An 11,398-nucleotide genomic window follows, 5' to 3' on the forward strand; every position below is an offset into this window, starting at 1 on the left:
TGCGTACCAGCTGGGGAGACAGGTGAGAAGTGATGATCCAGTGGGGACAGCTGCACCCAAACACTTGATTTAAAGCGTCTGAGCCTCCAGGAGCTGCTGTCAGTGAGGTCCCCTCCGGCTCTGCTTCTTGCGCTCCCCTGTGCCTGTGGGGCCAGCTGAGTGCCGCTAGAAATGCTGCTCTGAACGTGAGTGGGAGGCTGTGGCTGGCCACAGGCACTCAGAAGCCCTGAGCTGGAGGTGTATCTCTTGCCAGGTGGTGGCATCCTGGGGTCTGTCATACTGTGCTGGGGGAGACCTTCTAGAGTTGGCTTTGGCCAGAACACTGGCAAGTTTGTCAGGCAGAACTGTTTCCTCCTCCAGGGGTGAGGTTCTTTTGAGGTTTTGACAGCACCTGCTGAGTGGTTTGTTTTTTTTCCCCTTCTTTCCTCTGCTCCTCTTCTTTCTCTGCCTCTTACTTGTTTTTTTTTTCTAGTGCAAGATTCTACTTCGGTACCACTGCCCGCATTCCTGGTGGCTGGAGGAAGCCTGGCCTTCGGGACCCTCCTCTGCATCGGCATCATCCTGAGGTGAGAAGGGCCCCGGCGGGGTTTCACATCTAGCCTTGCCAGTGCTAGGATGGTGGCCATGGGTTGGAGAGCCACGAGTGGATTCCAGATATATTTTAGAGGTAGAATGGACAAGATCTGCTGACAGCTTAGATGGGAAGGATGAAGGAGAGGAAGGAATCCAGTCTGACCCTCGAGTTTCTGGCTTAAGCAGAACAACCAAGTAGAAAAACAATGCTTACATGTTGGTACCACTGGGGAAACCCCAAGTGGGCAAGTTTGGGAGGCCATTCAGATCACTGCCACCAGGCAGATGGTAGTTGGGGCCATGGGAGGAGATGGGGTCAAAAATGCCGTCTGTGGAGGACAACCGGAATACTGCGAAGTGGAGGAGCTGAGGACGGGACTGAGAAGGGGTGGCCTGAGAGGGAGGAGAGGCAGGAAGGCCTGGTTGCGAAAGTGTGTGTTAGAGCCTGGAGAAACCCCTCAGGCTCTGGGATTGCGGTATGAACATCCCCTTCCTCTCCAAGAGCCACAGACTAAAATGAGTAAAGTACCACTAGAGAAGCACCGCAGCAGAAGTGCACGGGTAACTCCGAAGTGCCTGGCTAGACTACCTCCTTGGGGATATTCTGTGATTTAAAATAAGCAGACCTAGTGGGTCACCTTTAAGTGTCCTCTCCGAGTGCCCCTCTCCCGCCGTGGTGAGGGCTGGTCTGGCACTCTGGGCACTGTAGTGCCATGCCTAACCATCTCAGTCTCTCTCTAGTCAGTCATGGGTGTGGCCGTTCATTCCCAAGCTTACCGAGAAGTCACCTAACAGTGCTCCCGATGAATGGGCAATAAAGAAAACTTGAGGTGTTCACGATGTCACCGCAGGCACTGGCAGTTTTGCATATGCTGAAGCCCTAAAGGAAATGAGGCTGGCCTCAGGCTTCCAATGGTGGTAAATTCCAACGATAATATAAGGAGAGGAGAAATTCTGTCCTATTTCTTTCTGTTTTTCCTGTCTTTTCCCTTGTTTGTAACTTGCAAGGATTCTACCCAGTGCTTGTGAGAGGTGGTCTTTGAGGGGTTTGGGAAGGAGGGGTGAGACTTTGGCAGACAGCTTTCCGTGTGCTAACTCATTGGAGTTTCACGGTGATCCCGGAATCGCTCAGCCACCAAGGTGGTCTGGGTTGGAAGATGAGGAAAATAACAACTCAGACTGTGGCTGGGGTTGTTTTTGCTTTGATTTTTCAATGAAGTAGCAAGCAAGCTGTTCTATGGGTGTGCAGAAGATAAGGTTCTTAAAGAGCAACTCCCTGGAGGAGCCGAGAACTCACTGTCTTTTGTACCTTTGGGCCAGAGAGGGGCCCTGCCAGCTTTCAGAGGTCTTCCTACTTCCTTCTAAGGGCTTCTTGGCCTCACCTCGGGCACCTCTTCTTTCTGTATCTATGTCATCTGGGTTTCAAATGGACTTTCTCATAATCCACCAGAGCCCCTATAGAGCAGTGGTCCCCCACCTTTTCAGCACCAGGGACCGGTTTTGTGGAAGACGGTCATGCACTGGAGCGGGGGGGTGGTCTCAGGGTGACTCCAGCGCATCGCATTTCTGCGCAGTCCATTTCTATTCCTATTACACCAGCTTGACCTCAGATCATCAGGCATTAGAGCACGGAGGCTGGAGACCCCTGTTCTAAGGGGTTCCTTGCCTTGCCTCAGACACGTACTTTTGTGCTCTTTTACTTCTCTATCATTAGGGCTTCAAAAGGTCTTTCTCATAACCCACCACAGCCCCTGTAGAGTAAATATCATGATTATGGTTTCCCCTTGACAGAAGAGGAAATTAAAGCTGAAAGAAAGTAGAGTGATTATAGCTAGTAAGGGTGAGGCTAAGGTTCAGACCCGCAGCTTATGCTTCCTGGATAGGGCCTTAGGGGTCATTTAGTCAAACTCTTGAATTTTATAAATGACACAACAGCAATGAGAGGTAAACTGACTTGCCCAGGAACACATACTTTGTTCATAGCAGAGACAGGACGAGGACTCGTGTCCCAGGAGGGTCTGCCTGCTGCAGCAGCCTGCAGTCAGCTGAGAGCTGGGCGTAGTCCTGTAAGTCCACTGTTGGCCAGTGGCCCCCCAGCAAGCAGTGCTGTCTTGCTGTGCTGTTAGCCACTAGGAGAGAAGTGTTAGGCTGCGAATCGGCCGCAGTGCTCATCACAGACCTATTTTGCTAATGTGCTGATGGTGCTTGTACACTTGTTGGCTGCTACACAACTAGAGTCCCTGAAGGCACAGTGCCCTGTGCAGAGAACATAGCCGTTATTTATTTCCTAGCCTGATGAGTTTCCGTCCTCCCATATAAGGCTAATTTATTTGGAAAGAGGCCAGTTAATTTCAAACAATGAAAAATCACACTATTTCCAAAGTCCCCCATGTCAAGAAAAGAGTATCACTAGGGGTTTCCCTGGTGGCTCAGTGGTAAAGAATCCCCCTGCCAGTGCAGGAGCTATGGGTTCGATCCCTGGTCCGGGAAGATCCTACATGCCACAGAGCAACTAAGCCTGTGTACCACAGCTGTTTAGCCCATGTTCTAAAGCCCAGGAACCGCAACTATTGAGCCCAGGTGCCACAACTACGGAAGTCTGCGAGCCCTAGATCCTGTGCTCTGCAACAAGAGAAGCCACCGCAATAAGAAGCCTGTACACTGCAATAGAGCGTAGCCCCTGCTCCCTGCAACTAGAGAAAAGCCCACGCACAGCAACGAAGACCCAGTGCAGCTGGAAAAAAAAAAAAAAACGAGTATTAAGAGATGCTGTGGGAGCCTGGGGTGCCAAAATGGTTGGGCCACCATGACCACTGGGGTGGCCAGGTTATTACAGTGGATAGAATGAGAGGCAGATGGAGGAAGTAAAGCCACCAACCTGTGACACTGTTTATTTTTATTGCATTTATTTTGTGTCTCAAGCAAAGCGCAGTATTTTCCTAAGTAATTTTCCATCAATATCAGTGACAATTGTTAAAAATTTAAGTGTGCTGTTGAAAAAGGTGTACTATCTTTTTAAATGGATGTTGTAACTTAAAAGGGCATTCTTTCCACTGTACTTCCTATGCCCCTACTCTCTATTTAATGCCATCAGGCACTGGGAAAATAGGATTTTCATAGCAGAGAGTGACTTTTCTGCCATTTATTTAGAATGGCTAACACTATTAGATGAGGACTTCCTATGTATATGCCTATGATTTAAATCATTTTGTATTGAATGTATTGTCTCATTTCAATATTGTAAAATCACACTCTCTCATCTCCGTGGTTAATTATAAGTGTTTTTTAAGTTTTTTAAAGTGTTTTTTAAAAATTATTTTAGTTGCAGAACCTTTTCTTGAAACAAAATATTGCATGCATACATGTTCAGTTATTTCAGTTGTGTTCGTTTCTTTGTGCCTGCATGGACTGTAGTCTGCCAGGTTTCTCTATCCATGAAATTTTACAGGCAGGAATACTGGAGTGGGTTGCCATGCTCCCCTTCGGGGATCTTCCTGACCTAGAGATCGAACCTGAGTCTCTTATGTCTCCTGCATTGGCAGGTGGGTTCTTGACCCACCGAGTCACCTGGGAAGCCCCAAATTAAATGTTGCTGCTGCTGCTGCTGCTAAGTCACTTCAGTCGTGTCCGACTCTGTGTGACCCCATAGACGGCAGCCCACCAGGCTCCCTCGTCCCTGGGATTCTCCAGGCAAGAACACTGGAGTGGGTTGCCATTTCCTTCTTCAATGCATGAAAGTGAAAAGGGAAAGTGAAGTTGCTCAGTCGTGTCCGACTCTTGGCGACCCCATGGACTGCAGCCTACCAGACTCCTCCGTCCATGGGATTTTTTATGAAGTCCTAATATGTAAAATAGGTAAAAGGTGGAGGTGAGGTGCAGATGAAGTCTGGCAGCTCCTCTTTTGGTTCCTTCTACCTGCCCTGCACCCTCTCCAGCCTCCAGGCTGTGCTCAGACCCCTGCTGAGGGCAGGACAGTGCCAGGTTTGGATGGACCACAGGCCTAGAAGTTCAAAGTCCCCTTTGAGCTTAGTGATCTGCTGAAAAAGTCTCATTCACTCCCCAGAATATTTCAAAAGAAGAAAAGCTCATCTTTCTCAGTTGCCCATCCAGTTGTTTTGAAAAAAATCTGAGGACAGAGATTGCTTTCCATATGGCTTAAGTAACATCCACAGAAACTTTAAAAAAATTGTGACATGCGATTATTTCCTAAATGTCAGGAGTTTGCTGAATACTGACAAATTGCAAAGAAGGACTCATGCTGAAGCTGAAGCTCCAATACTTTGGCCACCTGATGCAAAGAGCTGACTCATTCAAAAAGACCCTGATGCTGGGAAAGATTGAGAGCAGGAGAAGAGGGTGACAGAGGATGAGATGGTTGGATGGCATCCCTGATTCAATGGACATGAACTGGAGCAAATTCCAGGAGATGGTGAGGGACAGGGAAGCCTGGTGTGTTGCAGGCCATGGGGTTGCGAAGAGTCGGACATGACCTGGGGACTGAACAACAAGAAAGCAAGAAGGGAGAAAAATCACACATTAGGCAAAGACAGCTACTGTTAATTTTAAAATGTAGAAGTCTGACAGACATACAGGAAAGTGCAGATACTGTGTACAGTGCCATGATTTCCGCAGACACCCTTGCAGATGACACCCAGATCAAGAGCACTTTATATTTAGATGAAGTTTCTCCAAGTCTTTTTCCTCTGCATAGTTTCTTGTTTGGTTGGCTTTTTTTTTGGCTGTGTGGCATGATGGTTCCCCAATCAGGGGTTGAACCTGTACCCCCTGCATAAGAAGCAGGGAGTCTTAACCACTGGACCACCGGGGTTTGTTTTTCAGAGCCACGATTATTCTGTATCCATAGTTCTGAATCCTGCCTTTTAAATGTAGCATTAGTTATGTAACATAAGCACTTCTTCCTATTAAAATTTTTTGTAAACCTCACTTTCATCACTTCCATTAGATGTATATACCCAAGATCAGTTAACCAACCTCCTATTATTGGGCATTTGGACTGTTGTTTTGCTTTTATAAACAAGACTTTGTTGAACATCATTGTGCATAAAGCTTTTTCCATAGCTATGTGCTTTCCTGAGAGTATATTCCCAGAAGTGGAATTCTTGGATCAGAGGGTCTGAATATTTTGAAATCCAGAGTTTAATGACTCTATCTTCAGTTCTGTCATGAGAGAGGAGGATTCCACCCAAGAACCCAGCATAGCTCCAGTAAGCGCCCCTGCTGTGTTCTCTTCCTGTGCAGTGCCTGAGTGGCGAAGCCTAAGTCACATTCTGCAGATTGTTTGTTCCATTTGGATAACAGGCTAAGAGCCAATGGCATATTTGGAGCCAACTATCAATTATTTATCATAACAAGGACAGGAATAGCCTGTCGATATAAAAAGAAACCTAAGGAAAATCCCCAAACCTTGTTTTTGATGTTGGTTTCCCCTCTCCCCTCCCAGCCCTTCCTGAAGTAGCTGACATTTGGTAGAACTGAGAGAGACCACCTTGCTCCCACTTTCACGTCAGTGGGCAGTAAGTTAGTAGATGACAAAGTGGGAAGCCGGGGGAAGATGTGCTGCCCCGCTCGACTCAGGGAGGAGACCTGACTGTACCTTTGAAGACTGCTATCACCATCTCATCTTTCTTTGGGCTGTCAAGTGACTTTTCTCAGTTACTGAGCCCTGGCTTTGGGCCCAGAGTGGAGCAGGGTGAACGAAGCTGTGATCAGAGAGATGTCTATCTCCTTCCTGTTTAAATCAACTTTCCTGTCAAATGAGTCACTTGTGCCCAAGTGGTGCCCATGGCCGAGTCTGTGTGAACGTGCCATTGCAGTGGGAGGGGATCCAGAGGTGTAGGGAGAACTGGGGACTATGAGCATATTGGAAGCCAGAAGCGCAGGAGGGCTGTTGAGGGAGCAGGACAGTCCTTTTCCTTCCCCACCGAAAGAATACTGTCTCTCTCTCTTTTTTTTTAAAGTAAATGGATTTGAGACTGAGAATGTGTCCCTCTGGGCCGCCTCTATGGGTGTGTTGGTCTTTCAGTGATGTCCATGTCTGATTCTTTGCGACCCTATGAGCTGTAGCCTGCTAGGATCCTCTGTCCTGGGATTCTCCAGGCAAGAATACTGGAGTGGGTTGCTATTCCTTTCTTCAGGGGAGTCTTACCAGTCTTACCTTACCCAGGAATCGAATCCAGGTCTCCTGCATTGTAGACGGATTTTTTACTGTCTGAGTGGAGCAGAACAAAAAACAAATTAGGTTCTCAGGTGCTATAAAGAGGCACTCAAAACCTCAGGTTCCCCATTGGTAAATTGGACCATGCATATCTATTCCCTTGAGGTATTTTTGGTAGCTCTTCAGAGGATTATGTAGTTCCTGGTGACAAAAAGCAGCCAATGAATAAATAGTTATCAGTCCTTGGAGCTGAGACCCAAGACTGCCAGCCTACCAGGGCAGTCAGCTGTTGGTGGTTTTCTCTTGGGTTTATCACAGCAGGAACTCAACATTTGCGTGGTTTGTCTTTGTGTGTCTGTGTGAAGGTTCAAGAAGACGGGGAAACTGCAGGCTCTGAAAGAAGGCAAGACGAGTGCACACCCGCCGTATTCTTTGGGCCAGCTGGTCCCTGAGAGGCCCAAGCCCGCCCCAGCGCTTGTCCCCCTCATATCCCCACCGGTGTCCCCCAGCAGCCTTGAATCTGACAACACGTCGAGGAACAGCCGCCCGGATGCTAAGGGCCCTGGGAGCCCTTTTGACGTCAGCAACAGAGACTACTTCTTCCCCAGATAATGGGTAGGCCTAGCAGCCTGGGGTGCCAGGCCCCTGGAGTGTGTGGATGCTGAAACACAGACTGGCTTAGCACAAGTCGCTCCTCACTGCCATGCCAGCTTATCTCAGGTACTCGGGGCCTCTGGCTTCACCTTTATAGAAGCGCCTCACAGAAAATTCTACGCTGGGTGAAAAAAAAGATTTGCTGTGTTGGTTGAGTTTTGAATCACCCTGACCCCAATGCCCTGATTACAGGGTGAGAGTGAACTCAGGCCCCCGTGAAGAGACGGGTGTCACAACTCTACTGGCCACTCAGGTGGACAGAGCTGAGTGACCGGGGAGGCTTGGGACTGCCGCCGGGTTTGGTGTGGACGAGCTGCTGGCCACGCACGCACCCCCGCCCACCAGCAGGAGCTGCAGCCTCAGACGGCTGAGATGGATTTCCAGCCGAAGACTCCCCCAGTCGCTTGTGTCTTGACCCACCGCAATTTTCTCTTCTAGCTCAAACTTTTGAAACCCAAGTGCCTTCGAAATTCTGTTTTTTCTAGGCCTGAATATGGGGGAAGGTCTCTTCTGCTTTTCTTTCCCCGCAGCTGAGGTGGGGGCAGATAGTATCTCAGGGCCTGATGGTTTAAAATGGAATTTTAATTAGTTCCTCATCAGCATTTTATGAATGTGAATGGTCATCCTAGGCACTTGCCGAATCCAGAAGCAAGTGCACTGGCTCGATTTCCCTTTTTGGATCCCAGGACTTCAGGAGAGGAAGGAGGGGAGTGGGGCAGGGTCTCCAAGCTTATCTGTAGTAGCATTGCTGAGGGGGACGGAGGCCTCTGCACACCGTCCCCCAACTTCCCCGGCTCCCCAGAAGGAGAACTGGCATCAGGGAGGCTTCTGCCAGTTGTGAAATCAACATTGCCTTGCTCCAGCTTTGTTTATTTTGTTTTCAACTGAGCCTGAGTAACCAGGGAAGATAATATTTATGCAAAAAGACAAAAGAACCTGGCAAGAATGGATTTTAATTTGGTTTTTAAAAAACTGCTGACTCTATCTTCAGAGGGTAGAGCATCCAGTATTAGTCGAGAGTCAGTATATAAATAACGGGGGAAGGGCACAATGACTTCGTTTAGCACAAAACTGAATCAAGTGACAAAGGACGAGAAAAGATTTTCCCCTGTAAGAGAAGACACTGTTTTCATTCTAAATTTTGTTTTTGCCTTAAAACGGGGGAAAAAAAAAGAGAGAGAAAAAAAACAACTCTGCCTCTTTTCTAATTTAGCGGAAAAGGCAGCTTGTTACTACTCCCCCAGGCGGCCGAGAAGGAAATGTTGTCCAGCTCCCAGGTCACAGTGCTGGGAAGCCAGCCTCCCACGATTACTCAGCAGGTCAGCTGAAAATCCCCACCACTGAAAGCGACAAATCCTCCGGTATCAGACGAGGTTCATTAAAAAAAAAAAATTCCTAACCTTGATGCCTTTCTCTTTTTAGTTAGTTCCTTGAATGTGATTCAGTTCAGCTAGTATTGAAGCACCGACTGAATGTCTAGGCGTGTACTTTTCTGTCTAGGCTTTGAAAATTCAGTGAAGTTAGTGGTAACCCAGACAGGCACCCTCAAGTATCCTGTGAAGTCCCAGAAAGAAGCTGTGATTAAAATCAGTCATGTAACCCACCACTAAAAATTTACCAGACCACAACACTTTTTTAGTAGTCTCCTGTTTTAGAAGAACAACCATCAGCACCAGACAGGTGGGAAAAGGACAGAAATGATCATGTTTTGTTTACTGTTTGCCAGGCTCAAACTGTTATGACGTTGGGCTACGTGGTGACTCTCATTGCTGGCTTTTGCTGTAAATTTCAGACTCTGTTGCTGCCTATGGCAACTAATCTGAAGTTGACAAAAGTGAGGCAGGTGGTTTTGTTTTTCTCTCAAGTTTTCGTGACCGAGACCAGCAAAAATGCTGTTAAAGGGAAATATAGAAAATGAGAATCTGCATGAGACAGGATGATTTTCTGCCCACAGTTAATATTTGACAAAGTTTTGCCCACGTGTAATATTAGCAGAGCCAGGCAGCGGTGCTGATGGAAGATGTGAAATCCAGATAGCTCATGACCGCTGAGAGCTAGGCAGCTTTGATCTCCAAATTGTTATTGCTTTCATTATTATTTGAACGGAACTGCCTTTTTTTTTTTTTATTTAAGAGTTTTTTTTTTTTCACTTTTATTTTTTTATAAGCTAGTATAGATGAAGGAAAAATATCTGTCTTCTCTTGCTCGGTGTATATAGGTGTACACCCTGCGCTCTCTCTGTCTTTGAATCTATGGTCAGTGAATGTGTGTTTCAATTCACAGGTCATTCTCACCTGTGTTTCTGGAGCACACGCGTGATGCTTCTCACCTAGTACCTGTAGCAATCTGCTACACAGCCAGAAGGAAATGTTAGCCCGGTGACAATTTTTTATTACAGATGGACAGCTTCTCCTGCTGGGTGGGAAACATTGAAAATATGCTAGTTCAGGGTTTCAGTTAAAGTGGTCATTAATTCTTGTAGCATTAATGAAAAATAATTTTTTGTTTTTAAGTGTCGAGGAAGTAGCATTGACTATTTCTGCAAAGCCTTCGGTGACTCTGTAAGCTCTTCGTCCTGATGGAGCCTTGCCCTTGGCAGTTTGTTTGCCAGGCTATGGGCTCACCCTAGTCTCTGTCATTTGTCTGCTGTCCCCAAGGGAAGGAAACACCATTACAAGGGGTGGAATCTGCTCCTGGAACGGATTGGGAGCCCACCTGGTGGGGAGCAGAGCTCGGCTCAGCAGAACTCAGTGGGGCAGTGAGGGTGGTCATGGTTTGTGGGTTTCCTGTAGAATGTTCAGGAATGTCTTGCCTGGCTGCTTTGGTCCTGGGCTGTATCACTTCATCAAAGGCACTTAAGATTGCCCCAGTTGGGGAGAAGTCTGACACCCAGCTCCAGATTGAGTTGGTAAGAAATTTATCTTAATTTGGAGAAGCAGGGACAACTGGTGGTCCCTGGGAGCATAAGCCTGGATCCCAGCCTCCCATGCAGCATTTGGCAGCGGGGCTTTTGCCAAGCTGGCTCCACTTCTGTGCCAGACACTCCTGAGCATCCCCTAAAGGTCCTTCTAGCATCGCGTCCTCTGTGTAGCCTGGCTCCAGCGCCAGCAAGTTTCTATGGCAACCTTAATGATGATTAAGGAACATTGTCAGATGTATGAACATATGCTCAAATGCAGATCTACTTCAGAAGGAAAGGATTGGAACAGCGTGTAGCAAGGCTATTAATTAATAGAGAAACCGTATTTGGATGGAGAGCACACATCTGTTAAATAGAATACCTCAACTTTATTTTTTTCTGGAGAGAAATAATAGTTTTAAGTTTTTTTTTTACCTAATTATCTGAAAGCAAATACCAAAGGCTGGTGTTGTCTGTATATGGGGCAAAGGGTCAGTATAATTTTTTTCAGTGGTTTTTCTTTTTATTAGCTATTTTGCATTTAAAATGAAAATTGTAAATGTTTGAAATAAATAAGTTCTAAAAAATATGCTTGGGAGATAATGATGCTTTGGCGCCTGGGTCCTTTCAAGAAAAGACTTGCATGCTTACTCGGGGAAAGGGGTGAGGAAACATGGGTTTAAAGTCAAGGAGAACCATTTGGGGTGAGCTTTACCTTAATGCAGGATTAAATTACCTCTGGAAAAGAAATCAGGTGAGTTTAAGAAATAAGTTGCAATTTCTCAAAGACTTTCATTTTGAAAGTTATTTCCTCAAATGAGCCCTGGGGTTTCTGGAAAGGGCGTAGGTACTTTGGCCTTTTTTACATCATTATCAGGTGATGGACCTGGGGGGAAGGAAGAGGAAGGGCCATTATTCATCAGAAGACTGTTTATTGAACAGGGGTTGTTAATGGAATCACAAGTCAACCCTGAACCTCTCCATCATCAGGCTGCATCTGTCCCCTGTTGAAAAGGATCCTCCATAGGAAACCTTGGGACACTGCTATCCCAAATCTTCCAAACAGAGGAAAGCCTTCATGTGGATGCTCTGCGGAT

At 46.8% G+C, this 11,398-nt stretch overlaps 1 protein-coding gene across 1 annotated transcript in view; it reads left to right on the top strand.

The window, feature by feature from the left end:
- IL6R (interleukin 6 receptor) overlaps positions 1–10,890 on the top strand; it is a 52,624-nt gene extending 41,734 nt beyond the window's left edge. Inside the window, exons 9-10 of the mRNA XM_055402067.2 lie at positions 473–566; positions 7,114–10,890. Coding sequence (XP_055258042.2) covers positions 473–566; positions 7,114–7,360 — 341 coding nt within the window. The 3' untranslated portion in view covers positions 7,361–10,890. The remainder of the gene's footprint in view (positions 1–472; positions 567–7,113) is intronic.
- The last annotated feature ends 508 nt before the right edge of the window (positions 10,891–11,398 follow it).

Source organism: Moschus berezovskii, chromosome 4 (assembly GCF_049115385.1).
Source record: "Moschus berezovskii isolate FMDL1 chromosome 4, NW_MosBer_1.0, whole genome shotgun sequence".
NCBI lineage: Eukaryota > Metazoa > Chordata > Mammalia > Artiodactyla > Moschidae > Moschus > Moschus berezovskii.